This window comes from Musca autumnalis, unplaced genomic scaffold, assembly GCF_047663935.1.
Source record: "Musca autumnalis isolate F117 unplaced genomic scaffold, ASM4766393v1 scaffold_3, whole genome shotgun sequence".
Taxonomy (NCBI): Eukaryota; Metazoa; Arthropoda; class Insecta; order Diptera; family Muscidae; genus Musca; species Musca autumnalis.
In genome coordinates, this window is record NW_027411866.1 from 9066153 (window position 1) to 9092843 (window position 26691).

General features: G+C 35.6%; 1 protein-coding gene across 50 annotated transcripts in view; it reads right to left on the bottom strand.

Moving 5' to 3' along the window:
• Positions 1 to 26691, bottom strand: part of para (sodium voltage-gated channel paralytic) — a 329221-nt gene that overhangs the window by 203875 nt on the left and 98655 nt on the right. For all 50 annotated transcript variants that reach the window (XM_073974080.1, XM_073974083.1, XM_073974066.1 and 47 more), the window contains 2 exons: positions 11457 to 11612; positions 10956 to 11161 (listed from right to left, as the gene is read on the bottom strand). In XM_073974080.1, the coding sequence (XP_073830181.1) occupies positions 10956 to 11161; positions 11457 to 11612 (362 nt within the window). The remainder of the gene's footprint in view (positions 1 to 10955; positions 11162 to 11456; positions 11613 to 26691) is intronic.

Here is a 26691-nt window from a genome sequence, read left to right on the forward strand (position 1 = left end):
CCGATTTGGATAATACTTTTTATGAAATGTTCGCCATAACACGGATGGCACCCGAAACAGGCTACATATTTTATTGAATTTCAGAGGGGGAGCGGTACCTCCCCTATGCGATATTATTAGAAAAAGATATATTTGCAAATATTACGAATAAAAATTTACGAATTAATCTACAATCCAGATACTTCTTTGGGGCTTAAAGACCCGATCACCCCTGATTTTTTAAATATGTTATATCTACAATACTACTGAATCGTTTTCCATGAAATTTGCAGCAAAAACTCAATGTTTGCCGTTGTTAAGTATATTTTATAAATTTAGGAGGAGGTTGGGTACCTTCCCCACGCCTTTCTTTTAAACGCTATATGTATAAGCCAAACCTATGATTATATCAGTTTCAGCATACATTTTGGGAGACAATGCACAGTGGATCCACCTATTGGCCAAAAATAATAAAATGAATGTCAAAACTTTGGTACAACATCTGGCAAATCTGACAACTATGACATGGATCATGATGCCCACCAGTGCCGACCTCGGGAATAATTTTCCAAAGTAGGTCATGGGGTTAAGATTATTCAGTATTAAAATCAGGTGCCATCCAGTGCCAGACTATAAATGGTGGGTCGCCGACTAAAGCTGCCCTAGAATAGCGTTTCTATGGGCATATTAGTGTATAACTCTGTTGTATGACAACGTACATTAACATAATTGGCATCAGTGGAAACATGAAGAAATCTTTTTCCAAATTAGTCTTACGTTGGCGGTACGTACCTTCGAGGAAGAACGCTATAAGATCTATATTAAAAATTTTACCAATTTTCAGACAAACATTTTGATTTTTTTTAATCCACTAAATTGGTTGGATTTTATGTTGTTTTGGAGATTGTTTTGTTTCCCCAAGCCTATTTTTGTATCATAAGATAATCGGGACCTTTGTTCATGTCATTTTGTATTAACAGTATAAAACAATTCTTACCGTATATCCCCTCCAGAGGAGGAGAATGTCCCGCTCGAGGTTTCTTAAAACACTCTTCGCAGCAGCACAAAGCTGTAACCGGCGCATTGGCTTGATTTGAATACTCTAAATGTTTTTGGCCACTTTCTCCATACAAGTGGATCCACTGTGCAATGGGGTTGTGTGTATACTAGGTACATATTTGGAGCCAAATTACCGGACCACGCAAACTTTTTAAATATGTTATACATATATTGAAATAAGTTTTTTTTGAAAACTACTGAACCTGTTTTCATACAATTTTCAGAAAATGTTCAGGAATGTTCCGTGGTTCAAATGCCCTTTATTTATAGACAAATTTCCGGGGCTTATAGTTTTATAATCGCTATATTTGCTAAAGTTGTGAGTAGACAGCGGTCGTAGAGAAAATCTGATTAGACAGAAACTCATTTTATCACAAAATAAAACGAATTAGGCCCAGAAATGTTTGCATATTCTGCATATTTTGCACATCGTGCATATTTTGACATATTTTCATAAAATGAGCATATGCAAAAATATATTCAAGGATTTGTGGCCTGATTATCACACTGAAATGGCTAAAAATTGGTAATAAATCTTCGTTGGGGGTATGAGACGTTAAACCTGAAATTTGTCGGTATAAGTCCGCGTCTTCACATAGCCCCCATAGAACAGTACTTTCCGATTTTCGGTATTTTGAAGGTTTAGGCCTCAATATACAACCCAAATTACTGAAATTTGGCATTAAGTCTTCGTTGGGGGTATACAACTTTCCAGCTTAAATTTCCCGGTATAGGTCCACGTCTTCATATAGCCCCCATAGAACGGTACCTCCGGATATCTGATATTTTGAAGGTTGTGCCCTCAATATTCTTCCGAAATCTCTGAAATTTGGTATTTAGTCTTCGTTAGGGGTATAACATTTTCTCCCTAAAATTTGGCGGTATAGGTCTACGTCTCCATATAGCCCCCATAGAACTGTACCTCTGGATATCTGATATTTTGAAGGTTGTGGGCTCAATATACTTCCGAAATCTCTGAAATTTGGTATTTAGTCTTCCTTGGGGGTATAAAACTTTCTACCTGAAATTTAGTATAGGTCCATGACTTCGTATACCCCCATAGAACGGTACCATCCGATTTTCGATATTAAATTTCTCGGTATAGGTCCTCATATAGCCCCCATAGAGCGGTACCTCCGGATTTCTGGTACTTTGAAGGTTGTGGCCTCAATATCCCCCCGAAATGGCTGAAATTTGCTATTAAGTCTTCCTTGGTGTTAAAAACCTTTCCACCTAAAATTTGTCGGCTTATGTTCAGGACTTCATATAGCCCCCATAGAACGATATCTCCCGATTTTTGATATTTTGAAGGTTGTGGCTGTGTGTATTTTATTGACTTGTCTGTAGAAAATTTTAAACAGAAAAATTTTACACACGAACATTTTTGTACCTATTATTGAAATATTTGTTGCATAAGAAAATATGTAGAATGCATACATTTTGCATATGCACATATTATTTTTTGCATATGCAAAATTTATGCATTTTGCATAATTTTGCATATGTCATATGTTTCGATTGCAATTTAATCAGAAGCCAAAAATATGCCCTGTCCCAAAATTTGACACGAATCGGACCAAAAATAGGGACTGCAAAAAATTCCGCTGTCTACTTATGACTGCATTGGCTTGCAAATTAATTTTCGGGACAACGGTGGTTGAGCCTCCGAACAAGAAAAACGATATATTTACAAATTTCCTTGAACGGTCCATCAGCCATGAATAAGTCTCAACAAGCGGGAGAATTCGACTTAACCATTTTTTAACTTTTATTAGATCGCTTTAGTACAAGGGGACATGGACGATAATAAATCCTAAACAGCACCAATGGGCGAAAAAATTCGGAAAATTCCGTATGAGAATAGAAAGGTTACACACAAAATCTGTAGATACATTTAAAATCCTCCTCGGTTTGACAATGGACCGAAGAAGTGAGGTAGAAAATACCAATTTTTGAATTGTCCATAAAAAGATGTCATTAAAACTCATTACGACGGACCAGCAACGCGGACCCGGGTGTGCTAGTATCACTATAAAATGACCTTCGCCTTAGTAAGGCAAAAAAAAAAAAATCTTATCATTTCGGTAACAAACGAAATGTTCCGGTAATTTAGCGCCCAAAATTTAGTAGTCGTTAAGTGCTACGATTATCAAGATAGCTGTCAACTTTAAGAATAACTTTTCATTCATAATTATGCGTTTTAATTTTATCGACTTTTGTCGGTAACCCGAAAAATGTGACCCAATAGTGGGATTCTCAAACTCATTGTTTGAGTTACCAACAAAAATTGGTAAAATTAAAACGCAAAATTATGAAGGAAAACTTTAAATAAAAGTTGACAACAATCTTGCTATCGGTAGAAGTTTACGACTAATTTTTATTCGACGCTAACTTATCGACAAACATATTTAATTACCGAAATTATAAACATTTTAATTTTACCGTTTTTTTTCCGGTAACTCAAAAAACGAGTTAGAGAATCCCACTACAGGTTTAACTTCAATTTTCAATATTCCCAAAAAAAATACTCAGTTTAAAGCATGGCAAATGAATAAGATAGTGTTATCGGGGAATTCGACTTTGTTATGTATGTCAAATATTTTCTTTATTTTTTTGTGGAGAATTCATATTTAAACATTTGTTTTGACTTTATATTCAATCAGCTGGGTTGTATGTATTTGCCTTTGTTTATGTCGTTTTTCCTTAGTACTAGATCTAATAATCAATTTTCAATATTCTCAAAAAAAAAAGAAAAAAATAGACAGTTTACAGCTTCTTCCCATTGAACAATTTTCCTTAAGACAAGCTAAAACCTGTCAATATTGTTCTCTTATAATTTTTTGAATCAATAGATCTGTATTTTTTCAATTATCTAAAATTTTTGCTGAAATAAAATATTAAAAAAATAATAATTTGATTTGTTCAGCATTAAAGAGGAACACAATTATATTGTGGTGGTGTAGTTTACCCATCAGACAGCTTGACCTACTAATTAGTATTTGGTATTACAATTTCTATGCCTTTGGTTCGCCAACGAAGCTATTACATTAATTCAAACTATTTTCTTTTTTTTTTTTTGTTAAATATTTTTGTTATTCTACCTTTTGAATTAGCATTTTCTTTGTACAACGACACTACACACTTTGCTACAATAATTATTCAAATTAATATAATTTTTTTTTGTAATTTTGCAAATAATATTTAAATAAGAATAGTTTTTATGTTTCATATAATGTTCGAAAATGTTTACAGTTTTAGTTTTCTTTTGTGTACAGTATAATTTTTTCAGTTTTTTGTTATAATTTCTAAATCGTTTTTTTTTTTTCACTACATGATACAGTATTTAATAAGGTTACATTCTTGTAGCTACAATTTTAAATAATTTTCTTACATTTTATAAATAAATGGAGATTTACTATTACGAATAAACAATAAAAGTGGGCAAGTGATTAAAAGGTCGTTTCTCAATACCTAAGAGTATCGCTTTACACATTAATATGTGTCGTCGTCCTTAGTATTGTCGAATTTATTAGGAGTCAAGAGCAAAACTTAAGTGTACGAGGAATGTTAAGGATTGATGGAAGACTCTTCAATGATATACCACAATTGATAAAGGTAAATAATTGACAGGTATATTATATTATAACTCTGCAGAGTAGTCTTTAATCCTTAACATCCCTCCTAGACTTATTGTTCTTAAAAAATACTGGTTTATTCGGTAAGGTTAGTCCTATAGAAGTGATGAAATACTCTTCAACTGCCTTTCAACCATTTGATAGTCGTGTTAGACTTATTAAAATTCTTCTCAAAGTGTTTATTATTATTTACGAGTTGTATTTAATTATTCACGTACCACCTATTAAGAAGACAGTACATATTTTCCCTATTGTCTGATTTCTTTTCTGCGGTCTGATTTTTTGTGGTCATTCAACACCACGACCAATAAAAGAGGGCATTTCAAACTCAGACTGCGTTAATGTAATGTCATCATTCATTTACACATCTTAGCAGCCATATTTTAAGGCTTAACAGTCGCATTATAATCACTCACCCACTTTTTAATTGAACTACTAATATATTTCACTATTATTTTACATTTCACAATAATTATTTCTATATATAAAAAATATAATTACGAAATAGTATACCTATATTGGTACTACGCTAGAGTATGTTTTCTAAGAAGAACAAACCATTGTAAATTTATCATTAAAATTTTTCTGTTATTGTTTTTTATTTTATTAATACTCTGTTACATTTTTACATTGCATTTACATGGTATGTTTTTTTTTTACAGAAATAATATGTGAGAGTAATGCCAATGAATGTCATCATAATTTGTTATTTGTCGTCAGATTTCTGATTACGAGACACACCCGCCGTCCGCATGTTGTTGTTTAGCACCCCAAATATGCATCGTTCCTGCAATTCAGTTGCAAAGGTCTCTCTAATAAACTCAGTGAAATTGTAGGTTGCAACGTTGTGATGGTTGCAAAGCTTTGCCGAAGGATCGTACAAGAAGCAGAGGAGAAGGACTTGCCTTTCTTCTACATCAGTCTGTCCACTACATACCAATCTCGCTTGAGCTTGACTCTAGTGGCCTATACATGGAATGTAGGGGGGTAACAGAAAGTTGTGGGAATCCCAAGGTAGAGCTGCTTAATGTATACATACCGCCGATGAATAGTTGTGCCGTCTGGTGCTATCATGACTTTAATGCTCATCATGAGCTTTAGCATTCCTCCCTTGACAATGTCCATAGAGGTACAGCGTTGGTTGAGGAACTTGATAGCTCCACATTGAACACTGTGAACAAAGACGCTCCTAAGAGGATAAGAAGATAAGAGGACCGGTCACCCGGCCTCATAACTAATATGTCATGGCAACCACTCCCTTCTCAACCACTCCCACTTCCCTTGGCTCAGACCATCATCCTTACGATCATTGTCTCTGTTAACTGACTATCCGACTTCATAACCTCTGACCGCCGCACTTTTATCATCCATCGAAAAGCTGATTGGCAAGGTTTCAGAGAATTTACCAATCACCTCTTCAGAGGCCTGCTCATTCCCTCAGATTCCCTGGAAACTGAGAGAATTTTCCGTGACATCATCACAGCAGCAGGAGTGTGTTACACCGTATAATAGCCCTCCCAGACGAGGATGTACCACCACAATTTACTGTGTGCAATGTTGCAGACGTCATCCGGAACGCGAAATTATTTAAAGCGTTAGGCCACACGGAGTGTCAATGGTAATGCTTACGCGACTAAATGAACCAGGACTTGAGTATTGACCAAGTATCCACAATCTATCGTTAGCCACCCATACTGTACGAGAGGCCTGGGAAGAGTTTAGAAGGGTGGCAGGGTGGTTCTGAGGTCTTGAGGTGTTCTATGGACGACGAAAGACCTTTTGGGGTATTCTATGGACGACAGAAGACCTCTTTAAGTCTTCTATGGACGACAGAAGACCTCTTTAAGTCTTCTATGGACGACAAAAGACCTCTTTAAGTCTTCTATGGACGACAGCAGACCTCTTTAGGTCTTCTATGAACGGCAGAAGATGCCAGGAAGGGATGCTGGCGAGACGAATCCAGGCGTTCAACATCAGAATGGTTTCCGGAAAATGTACACCATTACACGCCATATCCACACATATCACTGGAGGTCTGAACACAAACAGGCCAGCCCATGGTGGCTCTTGATCTATCGAATCATGCAAAGCTGTTCGAGGATATAGAGAAGACTTTCCTCCATACGTGTTTGAAACGTTACGAAATCAACTATATTTGTGGATGCCAGTCATTTGTGGAAGTCAGAAATAAGAAGTCTAAAATTCGTAGAGACGTCGCGTCCTACCGACGATGACGTAGTGCAGTTCTTCCATGTGAGGAATATGGAATGATTCGCCGCTAATCCACTGACACTGTTCTTCACCTTTTTAACCTCTTATGAAGCGATAGCCCGGTCTGTGGTAAGCCATGCGGCGCCAATGTGTCAGCGCTAAGCAGTCAAAGAATATTCAAACCCGATCACACCAGCCTGAGACTTCTTGAGGTATTCTATGGCCGACAGCAGACCATTTGGTGTATTATATGGACGACAGCAGTCCTCTTAAGGTCCTCTATTTGGGACTTCTATGTGCGACAGAAGACTTTTTCGGGTGTTCTATGGTCGACAGAAGACCTCTTGAGGTTTTCATTGCCGACAAAAACCTTTTGAGGTATTTTATGGACGACAGAAGGCCTCTTTAGGCCTTCTATGGACGACAGAAGGCCTTTTAAGGCTTCTATGGACGACAGAATAGCTCTTGCGGTCTTCTATGGACGAAAGAAGACCTCTTGAGGTCTTCTATGGACGACGAAAGACCTTTTTGGGTATTCTTTTGACGACAGAAGACCTCTTTAAGTCTTCTATGGACGACAGAAGGCCATTTGAGGTCCTCTATGGACGACAGAAGGCCTTTTAAGGCTTCTATGGACGACAGAAGACCTCTTGCGGTCTTCTATGGACGACAAAAAGCTCTTGAGGTCTTCTATGGACGACAAAAGACCTCTTGAGGTCTTCTATGGACGACGAAAGACCTTTTTGGGTATTCTATGGACGACAAAAACCTCTTGAGGTCTTCTATGGACGACAGAAGACCTCTTTAGACCTTCTATGGACGACAGAAGGCCTTTTGAGGCTTCTATGGACGACAGAAGGCCTCTTGAGGTCTTCTATGTACGATAGAAACATCTTGAGGTCTTCTATGGACGACAGAAACCTCTTGAGGTTTTCTGTGGACGACAAAAAACCCGTTGAGGTCTTCTATGACGACAGAAGACCTCTTGGGGCCCTCTATGAACAACAAAAGACCCCCTTGAGGTTCTCTACGGACGACAGAAGACCTTTTAAGACTTCTATGGACGACAAAAACCTCTCGAGGTCTTCTATGGACGACAAAAGACCTCTTGAGGTCTTCTGTGGACGACGAAAGACCTTTTGAGTATTCTATGGACGACAGAAGACCTCCTGAGGTCGTCTATGAACGACTTCTAAGGACGACATAAGACCCTTTAAGATCTCTGTGGACGACAGAAGACCTCTTGAGTGGACCATCTGCATGAGGTGACGAACAATTTTAATATCACACAGCAAAATGGTTTGCAGCCGTGAGCATCTCTCCCACAATCTCTTGAGGTCTTCTATGGACGACAAAAACCTATTGAGGTCCTATGGACAACAGAAGACCTCTTGAGGTCTTCTATGGACGAAAAAAACCTCTTGAGGTCTTCTATGGACGACAGAAGACCTCTTTAGGCCTTCTATGGACGGCAGAAGGCTTTTTAAGGCTTCTGTGGACGACAGAACACCTCTTGCGGTCTTCTATGGACGACAGAAACTTATTGAGGTCTTCTATGGACGACAGAAACTTATTGAGGTCTTCTATGGACGACGAAAGACCTTTTTGGGTATTCTATTGACGACAGAAGACCTCTTTAAGTCTTCTATGGACGACAGAAGACCTATTGAGGTTTTCTATGGACGACAAAGACCTCTTGAGGTCTTCTATGGACGACTGAAGTCCTCTGTAAGTCTTCTATGGACGACTGAAGACCTCTTTAAGTCTTCTTTGGACGACAGAAGGCTTCTTGAGGTCTTCTATGTACGATAGAAACATCTTGAGGTCTTCTATGGACGACAGAAACCTCTGGAAGTTTTCTGTGGACGACAAAAAACCCGTTGAGGTCTTCTATGACGACAGAAGACCTCTTGGGGCCTTCTATGAACAACAAAAACCCCTTGAGGTTCTCTATGGACGACAGAAGACCTTTTAAGACTACTATGGACGACAAAAACCTCTTGAGGTCTTCTATGGACGACAAAAGACCTCTTGAGGTCTTCTGTGGACGACGAAAGACCTTTTGGGGTATTCTATGGACGACAGAAGACATGCTGAAGTCTTCTATGTACGACAGAAGTCCTTTTGGGGTTAGCTAAGGGCGAGATAATACCTTTTGAGGCCTCTTTGGACGACAGCAGACTTCTATGAACTACAGAAGACCTCTTGAGGTCCTCTATTAAGAACAAAAGAACCCTTGAGGTCCTCTAAGGATGACAGAAGGACTCTTGAAGTATTCTATGGATGGCAGAAGACCTCTTGAGGTTATCTATGACGACAGAAGACCTCTTGAGGTCTTCTATGGACGACAGAAAACCACTTTAAGTATTCTGTGGGCGACAGAGTTGTTCTATGAATGACAGAAGCCCTCTCGAGGTCCATTATGGATGACAGAAGATCTTATGAGGATTCGATGGACGACAAAAGACCCTTTAAGATCTTCTATGTATGACAGAAGACCTCCTTGAATGCTTTGGTGTTGCAGCAGTGAGCATCCCTCTCGCAATATAGTGGGTAGACACGTTCGGAGAGATTTTTATAATCTGAGAAATAGGTTCAAAGGTACAAGTGAGAACCTCTGGATCAACGAATCTATCAGGTAGTTGAGCAAGCAGTACATCCCAGAATGAACAAAGGAGTATCCTCCCATATCAAAGAGTGCAACCCGATTCATATTCGCTCATTGATATAGGACCTACCGTTTATAGCCGAGTCCGAACGGCTTGGTTAACGATACCACTTTTAGAGATATTTTTCATGGCTTAAATACTCGGGGAATGTAAGGAGATTTGCCACTGCCAAAAATTTTGATTTTCCGCTCAGGGATTAAACTGCAGACCTTCTAAGTGCAAGGCGGACGTTCTTACGTTATTTCTGTCCTTTTCCAGTTTCTAAAAGCAAAGTAAGGAGTATGTGATTTCCAAATAATGATTGTTCATGCTCAGTTTGTCAGAGGTCACTAAAAATCCTTTATTATTTGTGAAGTTAATGGCTTGAATACCAGAATACCGCGCAGATTCTCTCACTTGGAGTGTGGTGTTTTTTAAGGTGCTGGAAATTGCAATAAATTTGGGGTGGGGGAAACTATAGCTAAACCCTTACAAATATTAGCCCTGCTTCAATAAATGTCCTGATTTTTAGGTCATAATACAGTTATGTAAAGTTGAAATATTAAGGTTAAGGTATTGTGAGTCATAATTCAGTAATCGTTGGAATCTTTCAAAAAATGTCAATGCAATGAATGTGAGCTTTAGTTTTTTTTTTACTTTTTAACATTTCTTTTAATAAATTTCTAGAAAATTGAAATTTTACATGAAGTTTGTAGACGATGGAAGAAATTTACACGCTTTTGGACAAATACCATGAACTTGTTTATGAAAAAACTATTTAGTTGTTGATTTTAAAAGCAAATGACAACTAAGTAAGCTGATCAGATTTACAATTTATTGTGTTTTTTTAAGATTTGGAAAAATGTTATTTACCTTAGATATGCTCTATATTGAGATAGAGACAATAGAGTGGATTTTACCTTGACAAATTTTTAAGCTTGTATTTTTTCTTTTGTTTCGAAAATTACTCTGGTTTGTTATTTTCTTGAAGGAGGGTTTTACATTTGTTTTATATATAAGAAGTCGAAAAAATATTTTTTATATATTTTTTCTCATTATATCAAAATACACCAAGAAATACATTAGTAAAAAAATCATTAAATATTTTTTCAAAATATTCAAGAAAATAGAAATTAAAAAGTTTTACCTAAATTACCAAGAAAAAATATATTGTTTATATATTTAAAAATAAATAAATTTATAAAGAGAAAATTAATTATATAAAATCAAAATAAAATAAAAAAACTTAAATTTTCTTAAATTGTTATTTTTTTAATTAACTACCAATATAACTAACAAATAGTAGTTATGAACTTTTATTTTGGGGGAGGAAATAGTTTGTTTTTTTTTATAAATATTATAGAAATTATGTGTATTCGTATATTGAGTATTTTTTGAGTTTTTAGTTTGGAATGGTACTTACTCTGTGGATTCGACCGTGGGCGTTGTCGGCATTATCATTAAAATACAATTAGTTAGAATAGTGGTGATAATGAATAACGAAAATAAGGGATGTACTAAAATATAAATGGCTACACGACGTATCGGATTGAATGGATCGAGCAGCCACATTGCTTTTGAGGCAGAAAAACGAAAAATATCCTTTCCTTTACTTATTACTACAAATGTCTGGAAAAGAGGAAAAGGAAGAAGAGAGGGGAAATTGGTTATTAATTTTAATTCAAAAAAAGTTCATTTAAATATATATTGTAGAAAAAATAGGGTCAGAAAATTCATAAAATAATTTATATTTTGGTTTTTGAGAAAATATTCTTAAAAAAATATATATTGAAAAAATACACGTTTTTAGCTCTGAACATCTCTCAAAATATACACTAAATAAATTCCCGATTTTTTCTCCGATAATTCCTCAAAAACATTCTTTCTTCTGGCGTATATTTTTTATAAAAATGTTTCTACTTACCAGTACATTACTGTAGAAGGGATCGATATCCTCGAGAGGAGTGGAGGCCAATTCCGGCGGGAAGCTGCCCTGCATTCGAACAGGTATAGGCACACCCTGTTCAAGTGTGGGATCCGGCTGTGGACCTTCATCTTCGTCCTCGTCATCATATCGTATCTACGATGGTTTTGTGGAGGAAAATGATTTAAAATAAGTTCCATTATTTTGATTTAAATATTGAATATTTAAAAAAATAACAAATAACAAAAATAAATTAAAATTTTAAAAATAATTTTAATAATTTTAAAATTAATACTTTTAAAGGAGCCTTATTACGTTTCTGGATTTGGTTTTTTGTTAAAGAATTTTGGAATTTTGTTAAGAGAGAATTTTGTGTTACATTTAACAACGAAAAAAAAACAACGAAGAAGGAACATAAAAATGAAAATGTTAATAACATTTATCAAAACATAAATACTACAAACCATACATTTTAGTTAGTTAGTCGGTATTAGTAGACATATAGATAAATATTTATGTATATATTGGTGAGGCGTTGATGCATTAAGAAAATAATATGAATGAATTTAAAGCAATAAATAAAATAATAATATATAGTACACATTTCCAGGCATAGTTTAAGAAAAAGGAGCTTATCTGGTTTAATATAAGGGGGGAGAAGGTTTGAAAATTTTAAAAAATATGTCTATAGTTGATATATCAGATATAGCAAAGGCTCAGAATAGAAAAAATTGTCTAAAAATCCTTAAAATGGTATGCTTTTAAGAAATTTATTAAAATAATTATGAGAGTAGACCCCATGGTGTATAACTAATTTAATTATATTAATTAGGTGACGTATGATTTACACATCAGAGTCAAGAAGTATACGTTGTGAATGGTTGACTTGATTAGAGCCACATTAAAACAAATATTGGAATTTAAATTAATAAAATATATTTTTTTAATTCTAAAAGGAAAATCTAGTTCTAACTAAAAGAAGTACTGTACTGTAAATCGGAATATTTTTTAACATGTGGTTTCTTATTGTAAATGTCGTCACTACTTTTTTAAGATTTTGTTTTTTTTTTCAATATTGGGAAAGCATTGAACTAATGCAGGTGTGTCTTCTTACTAGCCCTTTTTGCGATGGAATTGTCTACTGTTCTGACTTACAAATTATTCAGCAATTTTTGTGTTACCTACAAAATACCAGCAATATGAGATGCAATAGCCAAGTGCTAAAGTGTGTGTCCTGACGGCGACCATTTAAACCTTCCAATCCACTGGGATTCTAATTTTATAGTAAATATTTTAAAGTTTTGGTTTTAATAAATCCATAGGAAATTATGAAAGAAGACTCTGTGGCATATAATTAATATTAATTAAGATGACAGGGTGGCGTATAATTGTCATTTCTATATTAAAAAGTATACGTATTTAAAAGATTTATAAGTACTTCTGTTGAAAATGGAAAATATTAGCCTCAATCCGGCTGGGTTGCATTTTGACCCAAAAGTTTGTAAAATATAGAAAGGTAAAACCGAAATCAATTGTTTCTACGAGCTAACACTTAGCTTGAAATACGAACGTCTCACCTTTAAACTAATATTTGTGACATTCCAAGGTAACTATTACTAACCCGTCTTACAAAATATATTAATTAATGAGGACAGCGTCAAAAGTTTCGTCCTTTACATTATTCCACACCCATATAAATCTTGCAATCATTGAAGGCAAGTGTAAACATTTTTACGTGGCTGTCCGTTTTCTAGAGGCCATAATTCCGAATATGAGAGGCATACATGTATCTGTTTTTGAGTTCTATATTTCTGTCATTAATATAGCTGTTAAATAATGAAATCCCGTTAATTGTGGTTAACAATCTACTTGGTTCACCATAACGTATGACATATAGGATAGAATATATAGAATAGAAGACCTCCGTAGGGGGCTTCTATAGAATAGAATCTCCGTAGGGGGCTTCTATAGAATAGAAGACCTCCGTAGGGGGCTTCTATAGAATAAAAGACCTCCGTAGGGGGCTTCTATAGAATAAAAGACATCCGTATGGGGCTTCTATAGTATAGAAGACTCCGTAGGGGACTTCTATAGAATAGAAGACCTCCTTAGAGGGCTTCTATAGAATAGAAGACCTCAGTAGGGGGGCTTCTATAGAATAGAAGACCTCAGTAGGGGGGCTTCTATAGAATAGAAGACCTCCGTAGGGGTCTTCTATAGAATAGAAGACCGCGGTAGGGGTGAAAGACCTCGTAGAATGAAAGACCTCGGTAGGGGTCTTCTATAGGGATCTTCTATAGAATAGAATACCTCGGTAGGCGTCTTCTATAGAATAGAATACCTCGGTAGGGGTCTTCTATAGAATAGAAGACCTCGGTAGGGGTCTTCTATATAATAGAAGACCTCGGTAGGGGTCTTCTATAGGATAGAAGACCTCGGTAGGGGTCTTCTATAGGATAGAAGACCTCGGTAGGGGTCTTCTATAGAATAGAAGACCTCGGTAGGGGTCTTCTATAGCATAGAAAACCTCGGTAGGGGTCTTCTATAGCATAGAAGACCTCCGTAGGGGTCTTCTATAGAATATAGGACCTCCTTAGGGGTCCTCTATAGAATAGTAGACCTCCGTAGGGATCTTCTATAGAATAGAAGACCTCCGTAGGGATCTTCTATAGAATAGAAGACCTCGGTAGGGGTCTTCTATAGAATAGAAGACCTCGGTAGGGGTCTTCTACAGAATAGAAGACCTCGGTAGGGGTCTTCTATAGAATAGAAGACCTCGGTAGGGGTCTTCTATAGAATGGAAGACCTCGGCAGGGGTCTTCTATGGAATGAAGACCTCCGTAGGGGTCTTCTATGGAATAGAAGACCTCCGTAGGGGTCTTCTATAGAATAGAAGACCTCCGTAGGGGTCTTCTATAGAATAGAGGACCTCCTTATGGGTCTTCTATAGAATAGAAGACCTCCGTAGGGATCTTCTATAGAATAGAAGACCTCCGTAGGGATCTTCTATAGAATAGAAAACCTCCGTAGGGAGGGGTCTTCTATAGAATAGAAGATCTCGGTAGGGATCTTCTATAGAATAAAAGACCTCGGTAGGGGTCTTCTATAGAATAGAAGACCTCGGTAGGGGTCTTCTATAGAATAGAAGACCTCGGTAGGGGTCCTCTATAGAATAGAAGACCTCGGTAGGGGTCCTCTATAGAATAGTAGACCTCGGTAGGGGTCTTCTATAGAATAGAAGACCTCGGTAGGGGTCTTCTATAGAATAGAAGACCTCGGTAGGGGTCTTCTATAGAATAGAAGACCTCGGTAGGGGTCTTCTATAGAATAGAATAGAATAGAATAGAATAGAAGACCTCGGTAGGGGTCTTCTACAGAATAGAAGACCACGGTAGGGGTCTTCTATAGAATAGAAGACCTCGGTAGGGGTCTTCTGTAGAAGACCTCGGTAGGGATCTTCTATAGAATAACAGACCTCGGTAGGGGTCTTCTATAGGGATCTTCTATAGAATAGAAGACCTCGGTAGGGGTCTTCTATAGAATAGAAGACCTCGGTAGGGGTCCTCTATAGAATAGTAGACCTCGGTAGGGGTCTCCTATAAAATAGAAGACCTCGGTAGGGGTCCTCTATAGAATAGTAGACCTCGGTAGGGGTCTTCTATAGAATAGAAGACCTCGGTAGGGGTCTTCTAAAGAATAGAAGACCTCGGTAGGGGTCTTCTATAGAATAGAAGACCTCGGTAGGGGTCTTCTACAGAATAGAAGACCTCGGTAGGGGTCTTCTATAGAATAGAAGATCTCGGTAGGGGTCTTCTATAGAATAGAAGATCTCGGTAGGGTTCTTCTATAGAATAGAAGACCTCGGTAGGGGTCTTCTATAGGGATCTTCTATAGAATAGAAGAATTCGGTAGGGGTCTTCTATAGAATAGAAGACCTCGGTAGGGGTCTTCTATAGAATAGAAGACCTCGGTAGGGGTCTTCTATAGAATAGAAGACCTCGGTAGGGGTCTTCTATAGAATAGAAGACCTCGGTAGGGGTCTTCTATAGAATAGAAGACCTCGGTAGGGGTCTTCTATAGAATAGAAGACCTCGGTAGGGGTCTTCTATAGAATAGAAGACCTCGGTAGGGGTCTTCTATAGTATAGAAGACCTCGGTAGGGGTCTTCTATAGAATAGAAGACCTCGGTAGGGGTCTTCTATAGAATAGAGGTCTTCTATAGAAGACCTTGAGGTTGTCTATTCCTACAGACGACCCTAGGTCTTCTATTTATGAGGTCTTCTGTTTCTTCTGAAGGATCTGAGGACTTCCTATAGAAGAAACCCAGGTTTTACATTCCTATAGAAGACCCTGAGTTCTTCTATTTCTATAGAGGTTTTCTATTGCTATAAATCCGCAGAAGTATTCTATTTCTATAGAAGAACTCGAGTCTTTCTATTCATATAGAAGATCTTGAGGTCTTATATTTATAAAGTATATATTGGAGTAATCATCTATTGATACAGGGTCCCCTATGCAGAAGACCCGGGGTGTTCTATTTCTACAGAAGACGTTAAGGTATTCTGTTTTTACAGAAGTCTCTGAGGGCTTCTATTTCTACAGAAGACCCTGACATCTTCTATTTCTACAGAAGACGTTGAGATCTTCTGTTTCTACAGAAGACGTTAAGGTCTTCTGTTTCTACAGAAGATCCTGAGGTCTACTATTTGTGCAGAAGACCTTGATGTCTTCTATTCATAAAGATGGCCCCTAGATCGTCTGGTCATATAGAAGACCCTGGGGTTTCCTATTTTTGCAGAAGACCTTGAGGTCTATTATTCCTATAGAAGGCCCTGAGGATTTCTACTCATATAAAAGACCCTGCTATTCATATGGAATACCTTTAGTCTTCTATTTCTATAGAATTTACTAAGGCCTATATTTCTATAGAAGACCCTGAGGTCTCCTTATCATTTAGAAGATGTTGCTGTCTTCTATTTCCATAGAAGGCTCTGAGATTTTCTACTCTTTTGGAGGAGTTCTTCTTTCTCTATATACTCTGAGATCTTCCATTCATATAGGAGACCATATGGAATTCTTGAGGTCTTCTGTTTCTATAGACGACCCTGAGGTGTTTTATCCTCATAGATGACGCTGAGGTATCTACCCACATAGGTTACATTGAGGCTCGTATAGTTTTGTAGAAGGTTTTGAGGTCTCTATCCCTATAAAGCCTCTGAGGTCTTCCATCTTCCATGTAGAGGACCTTTTATTCCTGTAGAAGCCTATTCCCTTAAAAGGCCTTGATGTCTTCTTTTTCCGTAGAAGGTCTTGAGCTTATCTATTATTCTATTCCTATAGAAGGCGTTGTGGCTTATCTATCTAGATAAGATAATGATAATAATGAGGTCTCTAAGGGTATTAAATACCAAGAGGACTTCCATTATGTAGAGGATATTTTATTCCTGTAGAAGCCCCTGAGTCGTAGTCGTATGTAGATAACCTCAATACCTTCTATGGGAAAGTATTGAGGTTATCTACATTGGGTCCTCTATCCCGTTGAGGTATTCGATGTCTATAGAAGACGCTACGGCCTCGTGTTGCTATGAAAAACCTTTGAGGCTTCCTTATTCATATAAAAGAAGCTCAAATCTGATTTTAATATTAAAATATTAAGGTTTTTTATACTTATAAAAGAACCTGTGAAGAAACTGAGAGGAACAGCTAAAATTTCGATGGAAAGCTTAAGAGAAGAAATCAAAGCATCATCTCAGAACTTGCTTTCTTTGGAATTTGTGCAGAAGACAGGCCGAAGTACAAAAAGGTTTGTACTGAGTTCTGAAAAGAACAAGAACATTTCCTTAAAATCCATATTTTCGCAAGCTGTCTTTATTGTCAATTGACAAGCTGTTGTTCTTTTATTGTTCCAAGAAGAATACAAAAAAATCCTTCTAGGAACAAGGTTTGTTCCAAAGTTTTTTCCAGAATTTGTTCCAAATGAACCTAACTATTCCTAATTAAATATTTGAATATTATTCCTTCTAATGTGTATCGATATCAATTAATTATCCTTCATTATATTTTGTTTACATTCCCCCTCCCTTCAATGGTTCAAGCACAGGTTACTAACCTCAAAAAATATTTATTCTCTAATATAGGAGAAATTAATGTTCCCCTCCATTGGTAAATGGAATAAATAAACACATTTCGCTTGCCTATTTAGAGGTTGAAAAGTTCGATGTACGGTAGTTTAGCCTACTAATGTTTTCTTTCAGTTGAGGTTCCACTGTTTGCCTTTTTTTGTTAAAAATAACTCCACCACCTTCACTAAAAATGTATAAAACTTTCTATTTTAATTATAATTCCATGCTTGTTGCGGTTCGTTATTTCCATTTAGAAATTGTTGCCACATATATCATCAGGTCAGGCCAAGACCACCACCACCGCTGCTATCATTAGATCGATATTGAACTAAATGCCGTGTTTTTTTACATGCATGGCCTTTCTCGGTCGGTCATTAGGTAAATTGTTGTTTATAGTTAATGACATTTTTCAACATTGTTGTTGTTGCTGTTGCTGTTGTTGATTTAACCAAATAGTTTACTTTCGCTTTATTTATTTACTGGCGCCCACCATTATTCGGTTTTTTGTTTTTGGTTTAATGATATACTATTATTGTACATTGCTATGAAAATTTATACTATAACAACAAAAGCAATTAGTGACAGTTCCCTATAATAATAATAACAATAGCAACATTATTTTGTTTGGGGCACGTTGAGGGGGAAATTTGTTTTATAGAAAATAATTAGAGAAATTTCCCAAAAGGAGGTTAAGTGTGTAAAGTTAACCTGTGGCGTATGACTATTTTTATTTGAATCTATGGTGGGGCGTATAATTATTAATAATATTTTTAGAGAAGGAGTTGATGGGAGCGTATGATGTATGTTAAAAAGTATACGTTTTGAAAATAGTAGTTTCAGAACATTTTTATTAAAGAAATATTGAGCGAGACGTTGGAGAGACGCCGATAAATAATCTAATTTGTTGGAGATGGGACATATTTTATAGCTGTTCGGAGAGCGATTTAAATTGAACAATGTACAAAAATCGTTCTTCACTCTCAGAATTGTGTATGGTAAATGGAGTAATTAATACATAATTTGGGCTCGAACAACGAATAGATCCGTCATTATGAACAAGGCATAAAATCGCTCTGAAAAATTATGTTGACAACAATATCTTGAGGATCTATTTTTTGCCATCTTCTTGTGGGATTCGACTCATTTCGGAATATAATTAGACAAAATTCCCCAAAAGGATTTGTGACTTTTGAATATTTTTATTTGAGAATAGAGTGGCGTATAAGTATTAATAATACCATAGTAAAGGAGTGAAGGGGAGCGTATGATGTATGTTAAGAAGTATACGTTTTGAAAATAGTCATTTCAGAGATTTTTTTATTAAATACTTATGATGGAGACGCTAGAGAGACTCTGGAGTAATTGTTTGCAAATATTCCAAGAATGGATGATGAAATGGTGTCTCCACCTTCGCTTTGGAAATCCATGGCGGTGGCATTTAATGACAAACTAAAATTCATTGTTAAATTTATCTGAAAATACTCGTTAATTGGAAACATGAGGGTTCTTAGACCAATAAGTTGACATTCTCGTAATTTGAGAATTTTATTATTTTATTGTGGAGTTCGAACCAAAAACTTTCTTTATAAAAAATACTTAAACCTTTTCAACATAGGAGGTCAAGTATGTGTCTTATAATTATTCTAATTCGAAGATACTTTCTTAGCTTGCCCATTACAGAACATTTGTTCTATAAACCGAACTAAGAAAAGATCTCCAATTCTCTCTATTTGTTGCTTAGTGCCTGCCTTATGCGTCAAAACTTGTAATGTGTCAATTCGAAGATAGGGTGCCGTATAAGTATTAATAATAATGTAGTTGGGCCGTCGAGGGTAGCGTATTGTGTATGTCAAAAAGTATACGTTTTGAAAATTATGGTTTCAAAGGACTGTTTTTAAAACAACATTGAAGATACAGACTCTTGAGGAATTGTATGGAAACACTCTAAGATTATATCGAAAAATATATTCTGCGTTTTAAAGGTCGTATCAGGAATGCCCTTTTATCGGTGTTCAAAGATCAAGAAAATGTCTCGTAACTGAGGCATTTTGTATCCTCATCCTTGTGGCTATACAGTTTTTGCACCACTATTGTCCTTGATCCGAGTCTTTTAGGAAAGGAATCCTATCCATGAGGAAGAAATGAAAGATTACAATGTAGACGATCCAAGATTCCTCTATTAGGTAGTAGTTGATCTCAGAGGCTCCTTATATACCGTAAATTTCCACTGTGTCAAATGTTGTAGATTAGATCGCATAGAAGCCTTTTCTCTAGATTAGATTACCGCGGAATCCTGTGTATAAAGGTATATGTCCTCAGAGGCCAACATTGTGAAGAATCCTCTACAAAGGACTACCGAGTAGATAAGCCAAGATGGTTCTCTATTTCGTTAAGTACAGTACGTTAGTTGATGCCAGAGGATTCTATTACAGAGTTTTTGGTTTAAGGAACTTCACAGATTAGATGGACACAAAGGCATTAAATGGAAGATCACAGAGGCCTCTACAGAAGGGCATTTACTATGGATTTTACCATAGACAGACGGCAGCGTAAATTTGCATTAAGATCTGCATTTAATTTTACCTTGCCAGACGACAGTTTCTGCATTTACGAAATGTGCGTTAAATTCAGTTTGTTTTTGTGCTGTTGGACAGTATGTATACGTCGCATTTTGCAGAGTATGTGATTTCAACGGCTTCTGCCATAGAGAAAATTAGTACTAAGATCTTTAATTCATTGGATATTCTTACATACGCTTCTATTCGAGAACCTCAGAGAACTCTTCTGTACTGTCTCAGGGTCCTCTTTTCTAGAATTAACTGATCATCTAAGAATTTTATGCTACCAAAGCGTCTACTTCTAAAAGGATACTCTAAAAGGTGCCTGTTGCAGGGTATAAGGTTTCAAAAGCTTCTACTGTAGAGAAGATAGACCCAAGACCTATCCTTCAGAGGCCTTTAATCCATAGGATATTCTTTCATATTTGAATATTTCTGATTTTTTTCTAACAATACTGACTTGTAACTGTCTTTCGTTCGACTTAGAAATTCCCCCTTTGCCTTCTGTGATGACTTCCTTTCGCATAATGAATGTAGTCTCTAAGACCTCTTCTTCAGAGGCCTTTAATATTTTGTACATTGTTTCAGACGGTTCTATTGCAGAGCCTCGGGGATCATGAGTTTCAGATTTCGCTTGTCTGTAAAGATTCTTTTTGCTGCTGTGAAGACTGCTTTCACTCGTCCATAGATATTGCCTTTATCTTATGGGAACCTGTGGCGTATGATTATTAAAAATATAAAATCCTACTATTGGGTTGCGTATGATGTTGGATAGTAAGTATACGCCGTAATAATATAAAATTATTTTAATATTCTCTGAAGATTAATATGCAGGGAATTTCTTACTATTGTTATAGTTCTTTTTCCTTGGCTCTTCAAGGCGTAGATTTATTAAAGAATATTTTTACTTGGCCCTGCAAGGCGTGGATTTATTAAAGAATATTTTTAGTTGGTCCTCCAAGGCGTGGATTTATTAAAGAATATTTTTACTTGGCCCTCCAAGGCGTGGATTTATTGAAGAATATTTTTACTTGGCCCTCCAAGGCGTGGATTTATTAAAGAATATTTTTACTTGGCCCTCCAAGGCGTGAATGTATCAAAAAATATTTTTACTTGCCCTTGAAGGCGTGGATTTATTAAAGAATATTTTTACTTGGCCCTTCATGCGTGGATTTATTAAAGAATATTTTTACTTGGCCCTTCAAAGCGTGGATTTATTAAAGAATATTTTTACTTGACCCTCCAAAGCGTGGATTTATTAAAGAATATTTTTACTTGACCCTCCAAAGCGTGGATTTATTAAAGAATATTTTTACTTGACCCTCCAAAGCGTGGATTTATTAAAGAATATTTTTACTTGACCCTCCAAAGCGTGGATTTATTAAAGAGTATTTTTACGTGGCCCTTCAAGGCGTGGATCGATTAAAGAATATTTTTACTTGGCCCTTCAAGGCGTGGATCGATTAAAGAATATTTTTACTTGGCCCTTCAAGGCGTGAATCGATTAAAGAATATTTTTAGTTGGCCCTTCAAAGCGTGGATCGATTAAAGAATATTTTACTTGGTCCTTCAAGGCGTGGATCGATTAAAGAATATTTTTACTTGGCCCTTCAAGGCGTGGATCGATTAAAGAATATTTTTACTTGGCCCTTCAAGGCGTGGATCGATTAAAGAATATTTTTACTTGGCCCTTCAAGGCGTGGATCGATTAAAGAATATTTTTACTTGGCCCTTCAAGGTGTGGAATTATTAAAGAATATTTTTTGTGACCCTTCAAGACGTGGATTTATTAAAGAATATTTTTACTTTTTTACTTATTATTGTGATATTGCTTTTACGGATTTAATCTGTTCCTATATTCCAGGAAATTGTTTACTAAAAATTATTTTAAATAGCAAAAAAAAAACAATCTCAGAGGACTCTATTATACAGACTTACAGTCCTCTTTTCTAGAGTTAATTGATCACCTAAGGATTTGATGGCCCAACAGATTCTATTGTAAGAATATTGCAGAAAGGATGCCTAAAATGGTGTCTTTTGCAGAGTATACGGTTCCAACGGCTTCTGCTATAGAGAAGATAGTCATAAGATCTTTAACTCATAGGATATTCTTACAGACGCTTCTATTCCAGAACCTAGGGGCACTGGGGTGCTTATTTCTGTAAGGACTTCCTTTTGCCCTCTACGACGACTCTTTTCGCCTACAGATTCCTGATTTCGCTAGTCAGTACAGATCCGCTTATCCTTCTGTGACGACTCCATTTCGCATAACGAATATAGTCTCTAAAATTTCTTCTTCAGAGGCCTTTAATATTATGTGGATTGTTTCAGACGGAACTCTTGCAGATCCTCGGGGGTCATGAGTTTCAGATTTCGCTCGTCTATAACGATTCTTTTTACTTGTGAAGACTGCTTTCACTCGTCCCTAGATATTGTCCATATCTTGTGGAAACCTGTGGCGTATGATTATTTAAAATATAAAAAATAGTCTTGGGTTGCGTATGACGTTGAACAGTATGTATACGCCTTAGTAATATAAAATTCTTTTAAGATTCTCTGAAGGTTATTAAGGAGGGTATTTCTTATTATTGTTACAATTCTTTTTCGTATTGTGTACTAAAAATTCTTACAGACGCTTCTATTCCAGAACCTAAGGGGCAATTTTACCTCTTTTATTCAATTATTTTTTTTTATGTTATTTTGTTGTTCGAAAAATCGAACACCAAGTTCGAATTGGGTTAAGGAGCGTATTTCTTATTCGAAATAATTTTTTTCCTGTATTCCAGGAAATTGTGTACTAAACAAATTATTTGAAAAAAAGCAAAAACATTGTGTTATAATTCTAGTCTACTTTGTGAACTATTCTACAACTAAAAATTGCAATTTTATTTCAGTGTTCTATGAAGTTTTTGTTGTTGTTTTTTTATTCTTAGTTAGTATAAAAGAAAAAAAAATAACACTTACTTTATGTTATAGAAATCCCCATATATATTACCAACATAAACACAAAATACTATACTAAAATAAATGTTATGGATATTATGTGGAACAATATAGAGGGCGATTAGACTAAGACAGAGAGAGGTTTAGAAAGGTCTCGTCTGTTGTGACAGTACAAATGTAAACGAATGATAGATCCAATAAATTAAACGATATGGCCAAACATGTGACACAAAAGAAAAACTCCAGAGATTTGTTATTAAAACTTAACTAATACATACATAAGAATCAAGATGGATGGATGAAGGGAAGAGGGAGAAGAAGAAAGTTATGAGGTGCAGCAATATGACTTACGCATGGCCAGTTCCTTTGGAACTACCTTTGGTATGTGTAGAGTTTTGGAAGGTAAGGAAATAATGAATGACCTTTCATAGAAGGTTTTGTGATTTGTGTTTCGTGTTTTTCTTTTCATTTTTCATTACATATGTCCGTATTATGTATGAGTTAAGTTTTTTAAATCCCTTTCTCTCTTTTGATTTGTCCCATGCCAACCTTCTTCTTAGTTGCCATAGATACCAAAAAGAGGTCTTGGTTACCTTTCTTTTAGTGTTCACATGTCAGCACAAACAAAAATCATCAGACATCTGCATAGTATGGTCAAAAGAAAAATAATTGGGAACCCCTAAACAATTCTATAGATAGCAACAACAATAATAGCCAACAAAATAAAACAAATTCCAACTAAAGACGAGAAGTAGATAGACAACAACATGGTGAAATGAAAAGATAACTCTCTTCATTATGAAAAAAAAACCAAAACACAGAAATTGTGATTTACACAGGTGTAGGAGAAAAGCTGAAAATTCATTTGACCCCCAAATATATTGATGATAATACACATATATAACAACAACTACAACATCTAGAGTTTATAATGGAGAGAATAAATTCCACATATAAAAAACAAATTGTGTATAATGTGTTTCAGAAGGGGGTGTAGCTACTTGGCTGTGATAGAGGAATTGGGGGGATCAACGTACTCTTGGAGTCCCTTAGCTTTGTCTTTTAAATAAAAAAAATCGAAAAAAAAATATTGAATAAACTAAAAATTTTGTTTGTGATATTAAGTGTTTCGACACAGAAAGTTGGTATTAACGAACCCACAAGTAACCCTTAGAAAATATGGGCTAAATATGTTTTTAAACCGCTCCGAAAATCGTTATATTTTTTCATCTACACACATCAAAATATTAAGTGAATTTTTTAGCAGTTCACAAACCGTAAGAGAGGAGAACAAAAGGAAGAGAGATGGAAAGTGGAAATGCTAATTTGTTCCTATGAAAAAGCTTTGTTGAAGTCAAAAAGGACCAACAGTGGGTTTTAAAGGAAATTTGTAAGTATTTGATAATTTTGGATAAAGCAGATAAGTTGTTTTCATTGTTTAGATAATATGGATAAATTAAATTATTTCCACAACGTGACTAAGTTATCTACAATATTTTCATAACATAGATTAACTATCTACATTATTTCGATTATGTAGGTAATTATCTATATTATGTTCATAGTTTGGATAAGTGCATAAGTTTTCAATTTTATCCTAAGAAGTTGATAAACTTATCTACATAATCTAAATAACGTGGATAACTTTTCAACATTACTTAGATAACGTTGATATTGCATCCATTTTATTTAGATAAGTTAACAAAGTTATTTAAGAGCATAGATGACTCACCTACACAATCTAAATGACGTTGATTAGTTAATAAACTTGTTTAAGAACGGGGAAACGTCATCTTTATTACCCAAGGAACTTAGCTAAATTATCTACAGTAATTAAGTAAGGTGGATAAGTTGTTTACCATTTCTAGGCAACTTGGATAAGTTATCTACATTATCTAGACAACTTGGATAAGTTTTTTACATTATCTTGTAAAAATTGCTAAATCATCTACGTTATCTAGTCAACGTGGGTAGATTGTCTACATTATCTAGGAACGTGGATAAGTTGTTTACGTTATCTAATAATCTAGGCAACGCGGATAATTTATATATCTTATCTAGACAACGCAGATAAGTTATCCACATAATCTATGCAACGCGGATAAGTTATCTACATTATCTAGACAACGCGGATAATTTATATATATCATCTAGACAACGTAGATAAATTATCCACATAATCTAGGCAACGCTGATAAGTTATCTCTATTATCTAGAAAACGCGAATTAGTTATATATCTCATCTAGACAACGTAGATGAGTTACCCACATAATCTAGGCACCGCGGATAAGTTATCTATATAATCTAGAAAACGCGGATAATTTATGTATCTCATCTAGACAACGTAGATAAATTATCCACATAATCTAGGCAACGCGAATAAGTTATCTACATTATCTAGACAACGTGGATAAGTTATATATCTCATCTAGGCAACGCTGATAAGTTATCCAGATAATATAGGCAACGCGGATAAGTTATCCATTTCATTTAGGCAATTTGGACAATTTATCTACAGTGTATGGACATAGTGGATAAGTTAAAAACATTATCTCGGCAACGAGGATTTGTTACTTACAGTATCCAGACAACGTAGATATGTTATCTATATTGTTTTCGTTATATTTACAACTTGGATATGTTACCTGCATTACCTAGACAACGTGGATAATTTATCCACATCATATAAATATCGTGGGTAAGCTAAATACAGTATTTAGACAAAGTGGAAAAGTTATCTAGACCACGTGCATAAGTTATATATCTCATCTAGACAACGTGGATAAGTTACCTACATTATCTAGACAACGCGGATAATTTATATATCTCATCTAGACAAAGACGATATGTTATCCACAAAATCTAGGCAACACGGATTAGTTATCTATATTATCTCGACAAGGCGGATAAGTTATATATCTCATCTAGAAAACGCAGATAAGTTATCCACATAATCTAGGCAACGCTGATAAGTTATCCATTTCATTTAGGCAATTTGGATTTATGGACAATTTAGTGTATGGACATAGTGGATAAGTTAAAAACATTATCTCGGCAACGAGGATTAGTTACTTACAGTATCCAGACAACGTAGATAAGCTATCTACATTGTCTACGTTATCTAAACAACGTGGATATGTTACCTACATTACCTAGACAACGTGGATAATTTATCCACTTCATATAAATATCGTGGGTAAGCTACATACCTTATCTAGACAATTTGAATAAGTTATCTAACTTATGTAGACAACGTGAATAAGATATCTACATTATCTAGACAAAGTGACTAAGTTATACACATCATCGATATCACGTGGGTAAATTATCTATATCATCTAGACATCGTGGATAAGTTATCCACATCATCTATAACAAGTGGATAAGTTATCTTTATCATCTAGACATCGCGATTAAGTTATCTACATTATCTAGGAAACGTGAATAAGGCACATAAGTTATCTCCAGTATCTAGAAAACGCGGATAATTTATATATCTCATCTAGACAACGTAGATAATTTATCCACATAATCTAGGCAACGCGGATAAGTTATCTATATTATCTAGACAACGCGGATAATTTATATATCTCATCTAGATAACGTAGATA